The sequence below is a fragment of the Quercus suber genome, unplaced genomic scaffold, assembly GCF_002906115.3.
Source record: "Quercus suber isolate HL8 unplaced genomic scaffold, Cork oak 2.0 scaffold_1001, whole genome shotgun sequence".
Lineage (NCBI taxonomy): Eukaryota > Viridiplantae > Streptophyta > Magnoliopsida > Fagales > Fagaceae > Quercus > Quercus suber.
The window spans coordinates 126852-148427 of NW_027070416.1; the positions used below are offsets into that span (position 1 = coordinate 126852).

At 39.2% G+C, this 21576-nt stretch overlaps 3 protein-coding genes across 3 annotated transcripts; 2 read left to right on the plus strand and 1 right to left on the minus strand.

The window, feature by feature from the left end:
• Window positions 1–7271: 7271 nt before the first annotated feature.
• Window positions 7272–9071, minus strand: LOC112004535 (flavonol 3-O-glucosyltransferase UGT89B1). Its single transcript, XM_024036781.2, has one exon. The coding sequence runs from the start codon at window positions 8874–8876 to the stop codon at window positions 7482–7484; it is 1395 nt and encodes a 464-aa protein (XP_023892549.1). The 5' UTR covers window positions 8877–9071; the 3' UTR covers window positions 7272–7481.
• Window positions 9072–15370: 6299 nt separating this feature from the next.
• On the plus strand, window positions 15371–16618 carry LOC136065521 (uncharacterized). The gene has a single exon (XM_065768824.1). The coding sequence runs from the start codon at window positions 15371–15373 to the stop codon at window positions 16616–16618; it is 1248 nt and encodes a 415-aa protein (XP_065624896.1).
• A 2205-nt stretch (window positions 16619–18823) lies between these two features.
• LOC112026614 (uncharacterized) lies at window positions 18824–19264 on the plus strand. Its single transcript, XM_024059302.1, has one exon. The coding sequence runs from the start codon at window positions 18824–18826 to the stop codon at window positions 19262–19264; it is 441 nt and encodes a 146-aa protein (XP_023915070.1).
• Window positions 19265–21576: the final 2312 nt, after the last annotated feature.

Consider the following 21576-nt stretch of genomic DNA (forward strand, 5'->3'; position numbering starts at 1 on the left):
TTCTTCAAGTATTCTATGTTCCATGGTCGAGACAGTTCCTGGCCATCTAAAGACTTCAGGTAGTAGGTGCCTTCTCTGGAATGATGGATTACCTTGTAAGGTCCTTCCCAAGCTGGTCCCAGTTTTCCTTGGGATGGGTCCTTTGTTGCTTGTGACACCTTCCTAAGGATGAGGTCTTCTATGTTGAACCTTCTCACCTTAACCTTTCTGTTATAGTATTTGGCCATTGCCTCCTTGTGCTTAGCCATTTGCTTTATAGCTTCTTCTCTGACTTCGTCAATTAGGTCCAGATTGCTGTTAAGCTCCTGCTAACTCTTCTAGTTTTCATATGTCTTGACTTGGTAGCACGTTAGTCCTACTTCCACCGGTATGACAACCTCAGTGCCAAATGTCAGTCTGAATAGTGATTCTTAACTCCTAACTCTTGGCAAATTTTTTGAAACTTGGGGTTGTCAAACTGCTTTCCATTGTCTAATATTATGACATGTGGGACTCCAAACCTATAAATGATGTTTTTCCACGCAAAACTTGTGACTTTAGCTTCTTGAATTGTCGACACTAGCTCTGCTTCTACCCATTTTGTGAAGTAATCAATTGCGACTATTAGAAATTTGATTTGCTTCTTCCCTGGAGGGAATGGACCTATAATATCAATTCCCTATTGGGCGAAGGGTCATGGTGAGGAGATGGGTGTTATCGTTTGTCGCATGCTTTGACGATGTTGTATGCGTCTTGAATCGAGCTGCTCTGATTTGTATCTTCCTTGCTTTTGTCTTATCTTCTGGAAGCCATCCTTCTTTCAGGTAACGGACGATGGGAGCCATCCATTTGTCTTGTTCTTTTATCGTCAGGACTTGTTCACCTTATGTGCTTGGCTGCCCCTTTACTTCTACACTTAGCTCGGAGGTCTCATTGTAATCGTTTGACGAGGCCAATCTTGCTAGAAAATCAGCTTCTGCATTTTTGGCTAGAGGGATTTGCACAAAGTTTAAACTGTCAAAGTGTTGTGAGAGTCATTGGATGATCTTTAAGTACTTCTGCATCCTTTCTTCGTTGGCTTCATAATCTCCCTTCACTTGTCCTATTATTAGCTGAGAGTCAGCTTGGACGATGAGGTTCTTTGCTCCTAGAGCTTTTGCTAGGCTTAGTCCTGTCAACAATGCCTCGTACTCTGCCTCGTTGTTTATCGCTGGGAACTATAATCTGACTGCATATTTCAACATTTCTCCTTCTGGACGTATAAGAACTACTACTCCTCCTCCCACTTTCTTCGTGGCTGACCCATCTGTTTGGACCATCCATATTTCCATGGAGGATTCTTCTTCCTTACAAGGGTAAGTGAATTTGGCAATGAAGTTTGCCAGTACTTGGGTTTTGATTGCTGCTCGAGATCCATATTCGATGTCAAATTGGCCTAATTCAATTGCCCATTGAATGAGTCATTCCGTTGTATCTATCTTGTTCATCGTCTTACTTATGGCCTAGTCTGTCATAACGACGATGGAATGTGCTTGGAAGTAAGGACAAAGTTTTCTAGAGGCAACCAATAATGCAAAAGCTATCTTTTCCATCCTTGGGTAACTTGCTTTTGCTTCTTTAAATGCCTGGCTGGTATAATACACTGGCTTTTGGATGTTCCTTTCTTCTCTAATCAATGCCGAACTTACTACAATGTTGGATACTACTAAGTAGAGGTACAACTTTTCTTCCATCACTGAGGGGCTTAGTAGAGGTGGCTTCATCAAGTACTCTTTTAACTTGGCAAGGGCTTCCTCTCATGCGTTAGTCCACTGAAAAGCTTTTTTCAATACCTTGAAGAATGGCATGCACTTGTCCGTTGCCTTAGAGACAAATCTGTTTAGGATCACAACCTTTCCTGTCAAGCTCTGCACCTCCTTCACTGTCTTTGGTGATTGGACCTCGATTATTGCCTTTACTTTATCTGGATTTGCCTCTATACGTCGCTGGGATACCATGAATCCTAAGAATTTTCTTGAAGCAATAGAAAAAACATATTTTGTAGGATTTAACTTCATATTGTACTTCCTTAGTATGTTAAAGGTCTCTTTTAAATCCTCCAAATGGTTGGCTTCGTCCTTTCTTTTCACTAGCATATCATTCACATACAGCTCCACATTCCTTCCAATCTGGTGAGAGAACATACGATTCACCAATCTTTGATAGGTGGCACTTACGTTCTTCAGTCCAAAAGGCATAACCTTATAGCAGTATAACTCTTGGCTGGTAACGAACAAAGTCTTCTCTTGATCGTCTTCGTTTATAAGAATCTAGTTGTATCCAGAGAATGCATCCATGAAACTTAAGAGCTTGTGTCCAGCAGTTGAGTCTACCAGCTGGTCAATCTTTGGCAAGGGGAAGATGTCTTTTGGGCAGGCCTTATTCAGGTCTGTGAAATCGATGCACATTCTCCACTTACTATTGCTTTTCTTTACCATGACAATGTTTGCTAACCAATTTGGATAGAAGACTTCCCTGATGAAATCAGCTTCCAGCAGCTTCTCTACTTCTTCAATTATAGCTTTGTTGCATTTTGGTGCAAATATCCTCCGCTTCTGCTATACAGGTTTGCATTATGGATTAACGTTGAGACGATGCTGTATGATCTTCCTATCAATCCCGGGCATATCCTCGTGTTTCCAGGTGAAAAAATCTTGGTTTGCCCTTAAGAAGGAGGTCATTGATCACCTAGGTGTGGTTCTCTCCCGATGCTAGGGCAGTTGATAGCACTCTCTTGCCAAAACTTGGTCTCCTTTGATTTCTCTTACTCCATGGGCTGTTGGAAACTTCACCTTCAAGTGATATGTTGACGTCACTACTCTTAGTTTGTTGAGTGTAGGTCTTCCCAAGATGATGTTGTATGATGAAGGGCAATCAACTATAAGGAAATCAATTTCCTTATTAACCTGTGTTAGGTAAGTTCCTGTGATCACAGTTAAAGTGTCGATGCCTCTAGGGACGATTCTATTCCCTGTGAAGCTTACTAGAGGTAAGGTGAAAGACCTAATCCTTTTCTTATCCAGCTTCATCTGCTGAAACATGGGCAAGTAGATGATATCTGCTGAGCTTCCATTGTTAATGAGTACTCGGTGGATGTTAAATGCTTCTACTCTGAGCATGATTACTAGTGGATCATCATGGAGTTGCCTGATACTGCGACTGTCTCTCTTAGAGAAGATAATATCAGGCTTGTCGTTCTTTGGCATCTTCATTGGAGGGAGTCGCGAATGGACAATATTTATTTCTCTTCCCTGTGCTTTTTAAGGGATTTCAGCGTTCCACCTGCCATTAATCCTCCCGAGATCGTCTTTATTTCTCCTGCAGGGGGTTTGCTATCCCTTACCTTTGGAGTTCTGTCCTAGTCATCCTTCCTTTGGTATCTGTGGGGCTTCATCTTTCTAACGTACTTCTATAACTTCCCTTGTCGAATTAAAGTTTCCACTTGATCTTTCAAATGTCTACACTTATCGGTGTAATGCCCATGATCCTGGTGGAACCTACAGTATTTATTCTTATCTCTCTTTTCTACTGGAGTGCTAATTGGCTTCGGCCATTATAGGAAGGGATCGTCTCTTATCTGCATAAGGATTTGCTTAATTGGCATTATTAGAGGAGTGAAGTTAGTAAACCTGGGTTTCCTATCTGGAAGTTCCTTTTTTTTCCCTATGGTCTACCCAACACTTCATGTCTCTTTCTTCTTGTTGTGATTGCTACCTGTTCCTTCATTTCTCTTCCTTTTTCCTTTCATTTCCTTTGCGAGCATCACATCTTTTGCATTCATGTATTGCTGAGCTTTACAGAGCAACTCTGCTACTGTTTTTGGTGGACTTTTAGTGATTAAGAACAAGAAATCTCTTGGCAACAACCTTGCCTAGAAGGTTGTTAAGATGAATTGATCTTTGGCTTCATTTACCTGCAATAGCTCTTTCTTAAATCGAGTGACGTATTGTCTTAGAGATTCTCCTTCTGCCTATTGAATGTTGAGAAGATGGCCAGTTGGCTTTTTGTGTCTTTGGCCCTCAATAAAATGACGAACAAAACCCTTTATGAGTTGTTCAAAATCTGATATAGTTCTTGGGGGTATCTTGCTGAACCATACCCTAGCTACTGCTTTTAATGTGGTTGGGAATGCCCTACACATTAACTTGTTTGGAGTCATCTGTAATAGCATCAGTGTCTTGAATGATTCGATGTGATCTAAGGGATCCTTGGAACCGTTATATGACTCTAACTATGGGAGACATAATTTTTGTGGGAGAGGGCGATTCAACACTTCAGTTGTGAATGGTGAGTCCGTCCTTCGAGTCATCCCATCCAAATTTTCTTTGCCTTTGTCCTTTATAGCACTTTTTAGTTCGTCCATCTCTTTCCTCATGTTGCAAAGCTTATTCTCCACCCTGGTGGAATCTTCTCCTGAAGTTTTGTTTCACCTATTGGCTTGAGAGTTTGATTCTTCTTCAATTTGGTTTTCACCCGTTCGCCGACTTTCTGCCTTTTAGGATTCCATTGTCTTTCGTAGTTCTTCATTCTGGCGAGTTAGCTTTTCCACATTGGCCAAGAAGGCTTGGATTTGTTGTTGTTGCACAACATCTGGCTGAGGTGTGGCCTTTGTTTCCATCTCGCACTCGAGGAACTCTTTTGTCACTTGGAAAGATGGCTTGAATGATTAGCGTTCCCATAGACGGCACCAAATTGATGATGTAAAAACTAATAGTTGAGCTCCTCATCGTAGTGGGTGGATGATGATGTGAATGATATCGTCTCTGTAGATGAGAAGCCTACAAAATGAACTGAGGGGAAGAGTAACACACCAATGTGGTGTCAGCCAAACCACCTTCGATGCTTAAGTCAGTAAGGGAGAATGATTCTAGAGAGAAAATGAGTTGAGAGTGATTTCGTAGAGTATTTGTGTGTACCTTTAACTTTTGTTATCTTCTCTTTTATAGTTATATGCCCCATTAATGGGCAATGATGTGCTGTATTTATGCTCAATGGCTATTAAGTTACAGAATCTTTGTTTGGAGGTCACAGCTCATTTTGTGACTGTTGCTCTGTCCGTTACGTTTCATCATCAATGTGCGTAATAAATGCGTAACGTCTTCTCTAGGTGAATGATGATCTGTGTGTATTAACGACCATAAATTTCTGGTTCATCAGGACACATGGCTTCCACTTCTAGAATCACTCCTACTTGTATGAGTGGTGTGCACACTAACTTCACGGTCCCTCCTTTGTTCAAGATTAAGAAATTGATCTTGATGTTAGGATCCTACAGATTCTTCACGGTTTGGTCCTGATCCTACCATGATTGAATGAGCTCAAGAATGTTCAAGTTCCCCACAGACAATGTCAACTGTAAGGACATGATTTGCTCTTAAAGCCCAAATGAAGGGTCAATGGCCCAAAGAGTCCAAAATAATAAATTTGTTAGAGAGTGAACTTAAAGATGAACTTTCAATGAGATAAGTAGATAGTAGTCACAATATGTTAGTTATGGTTGGGAAGAATATAACAAACAGTTTAAGCAAGAAAAGCTCTCCTCCATCAAGTTCGAGGATGATTTGTTCTTATATATTTCTCTTAGACTTAGCCAAAATTACAATTCTTGAGTGTACAGTGATTTTTCTATAGATTATCTGATGATCCCTCTGTAATGGGGTTTTTCTTCTTTATATTCTCCTTCCTTCTTTCATCTTAGCCTTTCACGTGTAGATCAGATTACTGGCCTTTATACTTGTCTCATCAGCACCTTCCTGAAGTCTTTGGGGTAGCTGTAAGGCTAAAGATTATTGTTCAGGTATCACCTTCACATTAATGCGGCCAGGAAATTAGATGCAAAGCATTTAATGTGGTGGTAGCAGCTTTCTTCTCAGATATTTCCCAACTCTCTTTTGTTTTATCCCTATCTGATGTTTATCCTTACCAGCACGAATTTTTGTTGCCTTGTCCTTGATGAAGGGTCGGACCTTTGACCTCTACTCTTTCTAGCAGGGGAGACACTTCTCCTCGGACAATGTTTCCAGTTCTTTATGACAGACTTCTTTCACGGCCCATTAACCGGTATGCCCTTGTTAGTATTTACCTGTCCTCAGGCTATCTAACGTCCTCGGACACGACCCACGGCTCAATACCTATATCTGAGCCCTTCTTCCTGACAATCATCATTAGTAGTAACATTATTCTTACTTTTATCATTATTTCATATAGCATATTTTACAATGTCCTTAGAAGGGCCATCAATTTGGCTTGAGGATTGAGATTATGAGGTGTGTAGAGGCAAAATAATATAGAATTAGAAGTTACAAGAGAAAAACCATTTAGTTTTTGGTTGTTCTAGTATTTCTAACTAGAATTAGTAATGTCTCATTCAGGTGTGACATTCTTTATATACTCGAGATATATCGGACATCATTGTGAAAGTAAAAGACATCACAAATCGATGGAGACGCAGAAGCTGAAGAGGGATTGAGATTTTAGGGAAATGTGAAATAGGTTTTGTTTTTTTGTTTGTTGAGATGTTATTAAGTGTATTAGGATGTATTGATTTTACAATGAGTTTAAGTAAAAATATTGATTTTACACTCCACCCTTATTGAATTTAATCTCATATTATTTTATTGTAGTGTTTATATTATTTTATTGTGTTGAAAGCTAAAATAAAACTATTGATGTTAGATGTTTTGTAAAGTGAAAAGGTAAAATAGATAAAATAACTTTTTGTAGTGTCAAATAGCTTAATTTTTAGCACTACTAATGTGGATGCTCTAAGTCAGCATAAGCCTTTTGGACAATGCTAATGACATTATTTTTTTGTATCCGTTTTTAGGAAATGATGGAAAAAAAATATATTTCAAGAAATCTCACTGTCTACCATGAGAAAGAAAATTGAGGGTAACCTTCCAACCGAATAGCTTCTTTCTCACCTAGCTTACAAGATCTCAAAATATAAAAACATGAAACTTTTATAAAAGATGGGACATGATAACTTCTTTGCCGCACAATCAATGAGTACAAATCTAAATTAGTTTCAGCTACCAATTAGCCGACTTTGACAGTCTAATAATTGAGTGCACTGTTTTTTTTTTTTTAAATAAAAAAAAAATCTAAATTAAGACTTTATTGAACGAAAGAGGAAAACAGAGGAGAGCTCAAATCTTGAACTTGCTCCAACAAAATTATGCTCCCCTTTCTTCTTCTCTTCAATACTAGCCATGTGTCATAACAAGAATTAAACAAAATTTAGAACGTTATACTAGAAAATAAAGTATATGAAGTAACTACTCATTATTTTGTAGGTAAGCTTTAGCACTAAAATGATAAGATTCAAATTAATCACTAATATTTCATCATATATGTGATCAATGATCTTAATCATTAATGCAACCCAAAGGCAAAAATCTTGTATAGATATGTGTGAGTGAGTAAAACCATAAAAAATGCTACTATGATTACATAATTTATATTCACTCTAATTTTTTGATGTCAGCTAATTGTTTGATCAATTCATCCAAATCTTTGTCGGAGCTTCCTCCCATGACCGCGCTCAAGGCCGCATCACTCAACTCTTTGGCTCGAACATTCTGGGGCTTAATTTTGTCGAGTGAGACTACCAATAATCGAGCCAACTCATTAGAGTCAGGAATACTTTCTGTGCCCTCGCCAACTCTAATTGCCACGCCTAATTGGTTGACCAACAACGAGGCATTCGTAAACTGCTCTGCACCCATTGGCCATGTCAACATCACAACTCCCGAGATAAGCCCTTCCAACACCGAGTTCCACCCACAATGAGTCAAGAATGAACCTACAGCACGATGCCTTAGTATAGCCACCTGTGGAGCCCACCCCTTGATCACTAATCCCCTATTGCCCACACGATCTCTAAACCCATCGAGAATCGAACCTTGATCATCCGGCACCCTCGCGCACAAAATAAAATGGACCCCACTACACTCCAATGCTGTTGCAAGAACATTTAGTTGCTTACTTGTCAACACAGCACGACTCCCAAAGCAAACGTAAACAACAGAGTTATCAAGCTGAGCATCCAGCCACGTCATAAGCTTGTGACATGGCATAGAGCTGGCTCCACCTCTAGTAGCCGATCCAATCAAATCACCTTCAAGAGGCAATACAGGTCCTACCGCCCACACTCGATTGTGTCCAACCTCTCTCTTCAGATGGTCAAAGTACACACTCTCCAAACTGGCGAACGAGTTAAAGACAATTCCCCAACTCTCGAAATTAGCCAGCATGCTGTTTCTGTGAAATTCCCAATCTGGGTCAGCTTCAAGATCGTTTCTATAATGTGGAGGGATCTGCCACCAAGGGTACGTCGGGGAATTCGGGACCTTAGGTAGTGAAATTAGGAAATTAATATCCTCACGGGGATCATTGTTTTTGGGTGGGTCACGGCTCATAGAAAAAGCTACAGACATCCCAAAAGCACCGGAGGGCGAGAAGCAGAGACGTGGCACTTTAAGCTCACAGGCAAGGTTGTGGGTCCAGCCGAGGAAAAAATCAGATATGATAGCCACAGGTGGTGAAGGTTGAGACTGGAACCATTGGAGTAGGATAGGATAGTGAAGGTCACGCAAGGCGCGCACGTTAGCGATGAGTCTCTTATGTGGAGGTGGAGTGATATCTGGGGCCGGGAGAACCAAGTGTTTGAGAGAAGATGGGTGGGTGGAGAAGTATGGTTCAAGTAAATGGACGTTGTTGGGGGTGACCAAAACGGTGACGTTTAGGCCGCGGGTGAGTAACAGGTGGGTGAGGTCTAGGAGGGGGATGATGTGGCCTGCGGTTGGGTAAGGATAAGCAACGATGTGGAGGTTGGTCTTGGACTTGGTGGTGGACATGGCTTTTTTGTAAAGATTAAAGAAGCTTTGTTGTGCGGTGAGGTTTGGCTATTATTTGCTGGTGGGTTTTAGGTCTTCAACTTCGATGGTGATGAAATTTGGGAATGGGCAATAGCTGTTGCTTAGTTTGAACATAAATACAGCCAAATCAAGCCCTAGCTGCCTTTGCTGACTTTTTTCTTCTTCTTTTTTTTTTTTTTTTTTTTCGAGGCAAAATGCAAAGAGAACATGTTCCTCCAAAAAAAAAAAAAAAAAGGAACATGATAAAGTTTGGCATTGAATTGAGAATTCCATTGTTTTGGGATCAAGGTTCCTTTCTTTACCAGTTTACCCTTCAAAAAAAGAAAAAAAAAAGGTTCCTTTCTTTAGTTCTACGTCATGCGTGACGTAGATATATAGCAGAGCGAAGTTACATTGGTGGGGAGTGGGGACTCGTGGACAAGGAAAAACATCCCTGTTCTAGTTACTATGGGTGCGCTAAACACTTTTTTTTTTTTTTTTGGTGAGATAAAAGTTAGAATGGGTGCGATAAACTTAAAAGTGGGCAATAGGGTTTTTTGCTTTATTGGTTTGCCTTTCAAAACTAAGACTATTTAATTAAATTAAGAGTATTTTTGAAGTGATAATTAACTTTTTCAATCCTCTTAATATATAGAGATCATAATTCATATTGTAATTCTTATTCAATATACCAAACGTATTCTTAAAAGTCCATAATTATGATCACAATAGATACCATGCATACCCACATGCGTTTAAAAAAAAAAAAAAACTAGATAGTCATGCCTTTTATGTTCTTTGCTAAGGAAAATATCTACAACATTTAATATGAAAATTTTGCAAGACTTAATTTTAATTAAATAAATTTTGAAATCAAAATGTAGCATGCACAAATGAATTGATGAATTAATTCATATATATATATATATATATTAATGCTTGGATTTCACACTCATATGTACGTGTGTATTTATATAGTAATTATGCATCTATGTACCATCCATTTTCAAAATGTAATTAGATATTATGGAAACTAGTGTGTAGTCCTGTGCATATATATACACGAATACAATTAAAAATAATCACGATTATACATTTTTTTAGAAGAGATTCAAATTATACGAAGTATTAGCTTACACTTATTTTAAACTATATATTTCTAAAATATGTAACGGTTTATCATTATATATATATATATATATGATTTAGAATTTAATTACATTTTAACTCTTCGGTTTTTCACCCAATATGGTGGTCAATGGTTAATATGAAAATATGTTATGGTCAATAAAGGCTTCAGCTTTTACACATCTTATAACTTGGACGCTTTGCACATCAACAGCAAAAGTTTATGGTGGTCAGTGTTCATTTATAATATGTTATGGCCAATTTTATTGAATTTAAAATTATCAGAATTTTTATTAAATACCTCAATGAGTAAACAAATGTGTATAACATTGTACCCTTCTATGAAAATGTGTATAACATTATACATTTTATGCAAATGTGTACAATATTGTATGCACTTATTTAGTCTATAATGTAAATCTTAAACAAATAGTGTGATATAATGCAATAATTCGCATAATTACAAAACAATAAAATTAACACACATGAATTCTCAATTTATGAAAAGAGCAAGGAAAATTTTTCATTTAAGGAGATATGTCAGCTAAAAATTTAGCTTGATCAAAATTCTCTCAAATTCTTTGAAAATTTTACCACATAGATTCAGTAAAAATCAAGGTAATCAATACCGTACCGATATCGGCTGTACCAGTCAGTATATATACCGGTATCGAAACATCAACGTTTCGTACCGGTTTAAATACCGGCCGTACTGGTCATATCAGCCAATTTCGGGCAATCCCGGCCTGTACTGGGCATACCAGCCTGTATAGAAAAAAGTTATTTTATTTTATTTTATTTTATTTAAAGTTTTGTAATTTTTTAATTTTTGTTAGGGCAGAATGGTAATTTATTTGCATTAACTTATTAGTATTATTTGTTTTCTTAGTATGCAATGGTAACTTTTAAGCTTTCTATTTTTTATATATATTTTTTCTTTTAATTGATACTAAAGTCTAAAACTATGAATAATTAGTTCTAAATTAAGAAAATGTTTTATGGTAAACTTTTATATTTATTATAATACACACACACATACATACATATATACACACATATAAATATATATATATATATATACATATATATATATATATTTATAAATATAAAAAATAGTAGTAAACTTGAAACGATACACCGATATTGACCGGTATTCCTGACCAAACCGGTACAGCCTCCGATACGGTATTGACTTCCTTAATAAAAATATATCATGATTCTTCTCTATAATTTATATATAGTAAAATTTCATGGTTAATAAAGCATACAGATATATAGATCCATTAAAAATGGTCTTTAAAGCATGCTAAATTCACAGTTGAAAATTATACAAAAATCAAGATGAAACATGTTTGTCATATCATCCACCATAGCACATTACCACACAAACATGTGTACTCAGTAGTGTACTCAATCAATACAAAAATTACACCTACGAACACTTTTAAGTGTACTGCCTTGTAATTTACATGAATTGATTTGGTTCATGAACACATCACATGGAGTCAAGCTAAAATCGAATCATGATAAGTGCATTGTATTAAAAGTCAATAAATTAAGTTGACCAGAATTGGCGTGTAGATAGACTTTCCATCTAAACGCAAAGAATAAAAATTCAATAACATTGATTATAACATATTAGCAAAATGATCAATAAACTTTTGTTCAGCGACAAACTCAAGATTTCAAACTAACGGGGCCGGAGTACTAAAAAAATAAAATAAAAAAAAAAAACTCCAAATAAGTATCCATATAGTGTTAAAAAATTATGAATATTCAAAATCGTTGTTTTTAAATATATTAAGATGCAATCATTTACCAATAAATACAAAAACAAAAACAAAATAATGTTTTTTTTTTTAATACTAGGCTGGTTAAGATTTTTTTGTTATTGACATAGTTGTCAGTATTGTACGATACACGATACATATCATATTGTGTGTAAAAAGTTTTGTATCGTATCAGCATATTGTAAGCGCTCATGAATCATATAATACAGTGTGTGTATAGTATGAATCATATCGTATCGTAAAATTGTACGTAACGTACGATATATATACAAATGCTTTAAAATGAGATTTTTTTGTTAAAATTTTTGCCTTTATTTGAATATAACAAGTAGTTAGACTTGTTTTAAACACAAAATTATTATGTTACTTAATTTAACCTAATAAAATAACATATTCATAAGTTTTTTTTTTTTTTTCCTTCTAGGCACATGCATATGGGCTTATCCCTAATCTTTTTTTTTTTTTTTTTTTTTGATTTGTAGCAGGAAATGGAAGAAGTTGCAAAAAGTTATGTTAGGTGTAAGTCAGCATAAGCTTTTGGACAATGTTGATGACACTATTTTTTTGTCTTCGTTTTTAGGAAATGATGGAAAAAATTTTATTTCAAGAAATCTCATTGTCTACCATGAGAAAGAAAATTGAGGGTAACCTTCCAACCAAATAGCTTCTTTCTCACCTGGCTTACATGATCTCAAAATATAAGAACATGAAACTTCTATAAAAGATGGGACATGATAACTTCTTTGCCGCACAATCAATGAGTACAAATCCAAATTTGTTTCAGCTACCAATTACAATTAGCCGACTTTGACAGTCTAATAATTGAGTGCCTTTTTTTTTTAATTATTATTATTTTTAAATCTGAATAAAAACTTTATTGAACAAAAGAGGAAAACAGAGGAGAGCTCAAATGTTGAGCTTGCTCCAACAAAATTATGCTCCCCTTTCTTCTCTTCAATACTAGCCATGTGTCATAACAAGAATTAAACAAAATGTAGAACGTTATACTAGAAAATAAAGCATATGAAGTACTCATTATTTTGTAAGTAAGCTCTAGCACTGAAATGATGAGATTCGAATTAATCACTAATATTTCATCATATATGTGATCAATGATCTTAATCATTAATACAACCCAAAGGCAAAAATCTTGTATAGATATGTGTGAGTGAGTAAAACCATAAAAAAAAAAATGCTACTATGATGACATAATTTATATTCACTCTAATTTTTTGATGTCAGCTAATTGTTTGATCAATTCATCCAAATCTTTAGCGGAGCTTCCTCCCTTGACCGCGCTCAAGGCCACATCACTCAACTCTTTGGCTCGAACATTCTGGGGATTAATTTTGTTGAGTGAGACTAACAATAATCGAGCCAACTCATTAGCTACCCGAGCGTGGTGCGTTGGTAGGAGTCTTGGACTGGGTCACACTTGTGGATTTTGGAGTTGCTTGGTTTGAGTCGTGTGCTTCGCAAAAATGTTGTGCCACAACGTGGATTGCCCTAACACACCTAGGGGTGCCCCACACCATGAGTTCTTCTGGTGGATAGCCCTAACGCAACTAAAGTTGCCTCACGCCATGAGTTTTTGGGTTCAAGTGGGTTAGGTCAATAATCACAGGCATGAGACCCTTTTTTTGTTTATAAAAAAAAAAAAAAAAAATCATGTAAATTTAGCTGAATCAAAATTTTCTCAAATTATTTGAAAACTTTACCACGTAGAATTACTTTAATCTTGATATTTTCTTTTATAACAAATGGTCCAAATAATATCATAGGCAATATATTCATCCCAGTGCCGACTCTATATACAAAGCAACCGATGTGGTCGCCTAAGGCCCCAGGTAGAAAAAAGGCCCCAAATTTTAATCAATAAAGGTTTTTTAATATATTATAATAGTATTAATTAAGTCCAAATATTAGTCAATGAATAAAATAATATTTTTTTATCAAATGAAAAAAAAAAAAAAAAGATATTACGTTCACAACATTTTTCACAATACTTTCAAAATAAATCCTAAGAGATAAGTTGTTACACGGTATTATTGATGATAAAAAATTAATTTCAATGGTGAGTTCAAATTAGAACCAATAACAAATTAACACCTAAGATTTGTTATGAAAATATTATGAATATAGCTTCTAAAAAAAAAAGAGCAATACAAAAAAGAAAATCACAACATTTTTCACAAGTTGAGTTGACAAACTTTTACTCATTTTTATCTAAATCCACCACTAACATCACTTTTTTACTTACCACTATCAAATTATCAATCTGCCACGTCAATATATGTGAAAAGTTTTGTCAAATTTTTTGTCTATAGACTTTCAAAAAAAAAAAATCTACATGGTTCATGTTAATTAGTAGTAATCTTGCATCTAAAATAAGATAATTGAATTTAAATTAAAAAAAAAATCATATTTAAATATATAAAATGTCTCAATTTTAGTTTTTGCCTTAGGCCCCCAAATACATTAAGCCGCCCCTGATTCATCCCTATAATAGTCAAATTTTCTGGTTTTTGATGGACCAAATAATTATCGTCGTCCAAAATGAGATGTTGGACGACCAAAAGTGCCATAAAATGAACATTTAATGTGAAGCCGTTATACACAAATAAATGTAGAAGATGTGTTTGTTGGGAGGAGCCTTCATGTTACCTCATTAAGTCACTAGAAAATGTTACGAAAGGGTATTCAAGCCACCATTGAATGCCTCCAACAGCTAGAAGGGTAAAACCCTATATAAACAACACCAGATATCAAGCAAAGGTACACACACACACACGAAAAACACCTAACACATATCTCTCTAAATCCTCATATTACTTCTCTTTTGATATTTGACTTAGCCATCGGAGGCTCATTGGTTGGCACCACGCTGATAACCTTTCCAAGAAGAAAAAAAACTCTTTGTTCTTGTGTCAGGTTCCAGAGCTTCTTGGTCGTACTCTGTTTGGACGAATCCATTGACTGACAAATTTGACTTCATCAGTTTTTAAAGTATATGGATAATTAGTGTTGATGGGACTGACGAAGTAGATCATGGAAGAGGTAATCTGGACCGACGAGGCAAGCCTTCAATGACGACCATACACTTTACTGACGACTCTGAACATTTCATTCAATGCCATCAATAAATGTCAGGGACGGTTACAAAACCAGTCGAACAGACCGTTGAGACAAAATTAAAGCCACATGATGAGGCCAGAAAACGTTACCCAGAAGGATATTAAGAACCACTATAATTACCCAATGGCTAGAGACTACAACGACATATATAAAGCCCTCACACGCCCCAAAGAAAAGGTATGAACATATTGAGATTAATACTATTTGATTGCTTACCCTTGAGTAATTTTTGACACTAACTTTAGCATCAGAGACGTTGTGGCAGGCACCACACCGGTGATCGTCCTTGAGAAAACATCTTTGCAAGAGGCCGAAGATCGTCTCTGTCTACATTCATTGACTGACGAATTCACACTTCATCAGTTTGGCGCCGTCTGTGGGGAACGACATTTTTCGTGTTCAAACTCGAAATAGTGGTTTCTTATTCTTATTCTTTTTAGGATGGAGTCCAATCAAGATTCTACAGCCTTATTTCAACAAGTTCAGGCCCTTGTAGCCACAGTTGAAGAGCTGACTAGGCAAAACCAGGAAATGAGGCTACAACTTCAGCAGGAGGAAAATCGTTCGAAGGGAAATCAGGAAGACGAAGGGGATAGCTACAGAAGAAGTGACCATCGAGGGCCAAACACTCCCGCTGAGCAAAATTCAGACATTCTTCGGGAGATGAGGAGGGAGATGGACGAACTAAGGAATGCCATCAAAGAAAAAACAGAGCGGAGTGTGGATCGGATGGTCCGAGCGACGGATTCGCCATTCACAACAGCAGTCCTCGACTGTCCATTGCCGTCGAAATTCCGGTTACCTCAGCTCGAGCCCTTTGATGGGCTGAAGGACCCCCAAGATCACCTGAATACTTTCAAAACAACCCTGGGACTTCAGCAGCCCGCAGATGAAATATTGTGTCGTTCCTTCCCAACAACACTCAAGGGGGCTGCCCGGGAGTGGTTCACGAAGTTGCCAACGTCGTCCATCAACACATTCGAGCAGTTGAGCAACGCCTTCCTGCGCCACTTTATTGGAGGACAACGACCAAAGAGAACCGCGGATCACTTGCTCACCATCAGGCAGGGAGAGAAGGAGACCTTGAGGTCATATGTGAAACGCTTTACCAGGGAGACACTGGAAGTAGACGAGGCTGACGATATGGTGCAGTTGACAACCTTCAAGGCAGGGTTGAAGTCTAGGGAGCTCGTTACCTCACTCGCAAAGAACCCCCCAAAGACGATGGTTGAAATGCTCCTTAAAGCGCAGAAATACATGAACGCTGAGGACGCGTTGGTTGCTATCAAGGACGAAGGTAGACCGGGGGACAAAGAGAGAAGGGAAGACGACCGTAGAGGACAAAAGCGAGACCGTCTGGATCGTTGGAATAATGACGGAGTCAGAAGGAAAGATGATAAAAGTCCACGAACGGTAAAATTCACCCCTCTTGTTATGCCTGTTGACAGAATTTTGACGCAGATTCAAGATGAACACTACCTTAAATGGCCACGGCCATTGCACTCATCCCCTAGCGTCCGTGACAGGAGTAAGTATTGTCGATTCCACAAAGATCATGGCCATTACATCGAAGATTGTAGGGATCTCAAAGAGCAAATAAAGGAATTGATACGAAAAGGGAAGTTGCAGAAGTTTATAAAGAAGGGAGAGTACAACAAATTCCGAGATGAAAACAAAGGCCAACATTAGTCCTCGTCCAATAGCGGAAGTCGTCAGTCCCAGCCTCCCCAAAATGTGACCGGGGAAATACAAACGATCGCAGGGGGGCCTGTCACAGGAGGCTCATTCAAATCACTTAAGAAAACACATCAACGACGGGTGAATAGCGTCCACATGGAGCCCCCACCTAAGTACAGGCGAACTGATCAGGATATGACCTTTAACGAGAATGACGCTCGAGGAGTGAAACAGCCTCATAATGACCCTTTGGTCGTAATGCTTACCATAGAAGGGTTCAACACCAAAAGGATCCTCGTGGACAATGGAAGTTCTGCTGACATCATCTACTTTCCTGCATTCCAGCAATTGAAACTGGATCCAGGAAGACTACATCCGTTTGATTCCCCCCTCGTTAGCTTCAGCGGTGACAGAGTATATCCCAAAGGCATAGTGACGCTGGCTGTAACAGTAGGAACATACCCGAAGCAGTTGACTCGTCAGATAGACTTCTTGGTAGTAGATTGTCCCTCGTCATATAACGTCATTATTGGGAGGCCAGCGCTCAACAAGTGGAAGGCGTCCACATCCACCTACTGCCTGAAGGTAAAATTCCCAACGGAAAATGGTATTGGTGAAGTTAAAGGAGACCAAATTCTAGCTCGGGAGTGTTACCAGGCTGTGTTTGCAGCCAAGGAAAACCACACGTGGACAATAGAAGAAAAAGAGGAAGAAAAAACAGAGGCACTGGAAGTAGTAGAGCTGATCAAAGGGGAAGCAACGAAAACAACTAGAATAGGGATGACCTTGAGTCCTGAGATGAGAACGAAGCTCATTCAATTTCTTAGGGAGAACTTAGACGTCTTTGCCTGGAGCCGTGACGACATGCCAGACATATCTCCAGAAATCATCCAACACAGGTTGAATGTGGACCCAGAGAGGAAGCGTATCAAGCAGAGACAAAGAACCTTTGCACCCGAAAGAGACCAAGTCGTCACTGACGAAGTGAGCAAACTCTTGGCGGCAGGCTTCATCAGGGAGGTATATTATCCAGATTGGCTTGCAAACGTCGTTCTAGTAAAGAAAGCAAATGAGAAATGGAGGATGTGTGTGGACTTCACGGACCTAAACAAGGCCTACCCGAAGGACAGCTTTCCTCTTCCAAGAATAGACCAGCTCGTAGACTTTACGGCTGGGCATAAGCTGTTGACGTTCATGGACACGTTCTCAAGGTACAACCAGATAAAAATGGCTGACGAGGACCAGGAGAAAACCGCCTTCATTACTAGTCAAGGGCTTTACTGTTATAAGGTAATGCCGTTTGGACTGAAGAATGCTGGGGCAACTTATCAAAGATTGGTAAATAAAATGTTCGTCAAGCAGATAGGCAGGAATATAGAGGTGTACGTTGACGATATGCTCGTCAAGAGCAAGGAAAAGCTTGCACATCTGGATGACCTGAGGGAGACATTCAATACCCTCAAACAATACCAAATGAAGCTGAACCCTGGTAAATGTGTTTTTGGTGTTGCCTTCGGAAAATTCCTAGGATTCATGGTGTCTCAGAGAGGAATAGAAGCAAATCCTGAGAAGGTACAGGCCATAATCAATATGGCATCACCTAAGACCGTCAAGGAGGTCTAGAAGCTCACGGGCCGGATTGCAGCACTCAACAGGCTCGTCTCTAGAGTGACGGACAAATGCTTGCCATTCTTTAAGACCCTGAAGCAAGCTTTTGGATGGACCGACGAATGCGAAGCGGTATTCCAAGAGCTCAAACATTACCTTAGCAATCCGCCACTTCCAAGCTAGTCCAAAAAAGGTGAAAACTTGTATTTGTTCTTAGCAGTATCATCTACAGCAGTCAGTACAGCCTTAATCCAAGAAGAGGATAGGAAACAGCTCCCAGTTTACTACGTCAGCCAAGCCTTCCAGGGAGTTGAATCCAGGTACCCAAAGATCGAGAAAATCACATTCGCATTGATAGTAGCCTCACGCAAGCTTAGGCAATACTTCCAGGCAAATCCAATCTTAGTGATGACGGACCAACCCATCAAAAAGTCTATGAGCAAGCTCGAAGCAGTTGGGAGGATGGTCTAATGGGCGATTGAACTCAGCCAATTCGACGTGGAGTACCATCCCAGGACGGCCATTAAAGCACAAGTGTTGGCAGACTTCATCGCTGAGTTTACCTATCCACACGAGCCCAACCATGCCAGCGAGGACAAAACATGGATAATGCAAACTGATGGCTTGTCAGCCCAAAAAAGAGGGGGAGTAGGGGTAGTCATAACCACCCCTGACGGAGAAGTATTGAGATATGGAGTTCAGCTAAAATTCCTAGCCACCAATAACGAGGCTGAGTACGAAGGAATTCTGATAGGCCTAAGGCTCGGGAAAGAGCTTGGGGCCAGGAACCTGCTGGTCCAGAACGACTCAAAGTTAGTAATTGGGCAGATCAAAGGAGAATACGAAGCAAAAGAAGAAAGAATGAAGAAATACCTCAAATTGACGAAGCACTTGACGAAAGAATTCGAAAAAGTGGAATTCATCCAAATTCCGAGAAGCCAGAATAGGGCCGCAGACGAAGTTTCAAAGATAGCCTCGTCGGAAGAAACAGAATCAAAGACAGACCTGATGATTGAGATACAGAAAAACCCCAGCATAGAAGAAATTTAAACATTCGCAGTCCAGAGCGAAAGTAGCTGGATGACGCCCATCATGTCCTTCCTCCAAGATGGACACCTACCTCAGGATGCAGATGAAGCCAGGAAGATCAAGAAGAGCCGCCAGATTCACGATTCTCAATGACGCCTTAAACAAAAGAGGTTTCTCCAGGCCTTACTTAAGGTGCGTTGACGAAGGAGAGGCGGAATACGTCCTGAGAGAGGTGCATAAAGGAATTTGCAGAGACCATGCAGGACCAAGATCCTTGGTGAGAAAGATTATGTGAGCAGGGTACTTTTGGCCAACCATGCAAGATGACGCATCAAAGTTCGTCAAGAAATGTGACAAGTGTCAGAGGTTCGGGAATATTCAACGCCTGCCATCAGAAAAGCTGACGATGATAACATCTCCGTGGCCGTTTGCACAATGGGGAATTGACATCGTTGGCCCCTTGCCTCAAGGCAAAGGTCAGGTAAAATTCTTGCTAGTTGCTATTGATTATTTTACTAAATGGGTTGAAGTAGAGGCATTGGCAACCATCACCGAGACCAGAATCCAGGGTTTCGTTTGGAAGAATATAATCTGCAGATTCGGGATTCCACGGACGATCATATCAGACAACAGACGACAGTTCGATTGCCAGGGTTTCAGAGACTTCTGCTCAGGCCTAGGCATCAAGAACCAATTTTCATCACCAGGCCACCCACAAGCGAATGGACAGACGGAAGTGACGAATCGCACGTTGCTCAAGATCATAAAGACCAAACTAGATGATGCGAAGGGTGCCTGGCCAGAAGAACTGCCCAACGTCTTGTGGGCCTACAGAACCACGACTAGAACCCCAACAAGAGAAATCCCCTTCAGACTTACCTACGGTACAGAAGCGGTGATCTCTGTCGAAGTGGGAATAACCAGCACCAAACGAGAAGCGTTCAACGAAGAAGAGAATGACGACCTATTGCGAGTTGATCTAGACTGCCTTGATGAAGTACGAGACAAAGCCTTCAGCAGGATGACAGAATACCAGAAGAAAATGACAGACTACTACAATAGAAGGGTGAAGCTCAGGCGACTCAACATAGGAGACCTCGTCCTGTGCAAAGTAACCCAAGCAACCAAAGACCCAACTCAAGGAAAGCTCGGCCCCACTTGGGAAGGGCCATACAAAGTCATTCACTACTCCAGATAAGGCAGCTACCATCTAGAGACCTTAGACGGACAAAGGCTCCCAAGGCCATGGAACATTGAACATTTGAAGAAATACCATCAGTAGATGTAATGGAAAGACGTATTCGTCATTAACAATCAATAAATTGATTATTCAGCCAATACTTGTGTACAAACAGGCCTGCTCTAGAAGAAACTAACAAAAGCCAAAAATGGCTAAGTAACAAGATTCTGCGTAGACGGATGTAAGTTACTGACGTAAATAATATCACTAAGAGTGATTAAAAAGCCAAAAAATGGCTAAGTAGTAAGATTCCGCATTGACGGATGTAAATTACTGATGACGACAAAACCCTGAAAAAGGTGTAAGTCATAAGAAGCCGAAAAAATGGCTAAGTAACAAGATTCCGCGTAGACGGATGTAAGTTATTGACGTAGATAATATCACTAAGAGTGATTGAAAAGCCAAAAAATGGCTAAGTAGTAAGATTCCGCATTGACGGATGTAAACTACTGACGAACACAAAGCCATACCGTGACAAATATAAACTACTGACGCTCACCGTTCCAAAGAAGGTGTGTCTCATAGAAACGAAAAATGCTTCACCAAACACATCACATATGCAATTAAGAGCATATAACTCACAAACACAGGTAAGATGCAAGAAGTAAATTAAAACTACCATTGTTTCTTTACAAACCCATAAACACTAGGTTTAAACATTGTTCCCCAAGAAAAAAGAAAAATGTTTCTGGATAAGGTTTACAAAAAAAGGCCACAATGGGCAATAATCAACAGACAAAAAACTTAAGTAACAGGTTCAGGCTTCAGAAGTCGGAGGGGCATCAACGGCCGCATCATTGTCAGCAGGGGCATTTCCTGGAGCGTCATCGGCAGGGACCACAGACAGAGCAGCTTCGTCAGCGGCCATCTCTTTGTCCACTTCTTCTAGGTCCAGGCTTCCAATATCAACCCCAGTTGGATGCTTGACCATGTACCTTAGAAGAAGTTCAAAGCCTTTAAAGTACCAACTGAAGAGCACAGTATTGTACTCGTCAGTGGTTTGAAAGGCCTCAACAGACCTAGCCGCGATGGTCTTCAACAATTCCTTAGAGCTTTGAAGCTGCTTGTCCTTCTCCAGGTTCAGCTGGCGCTC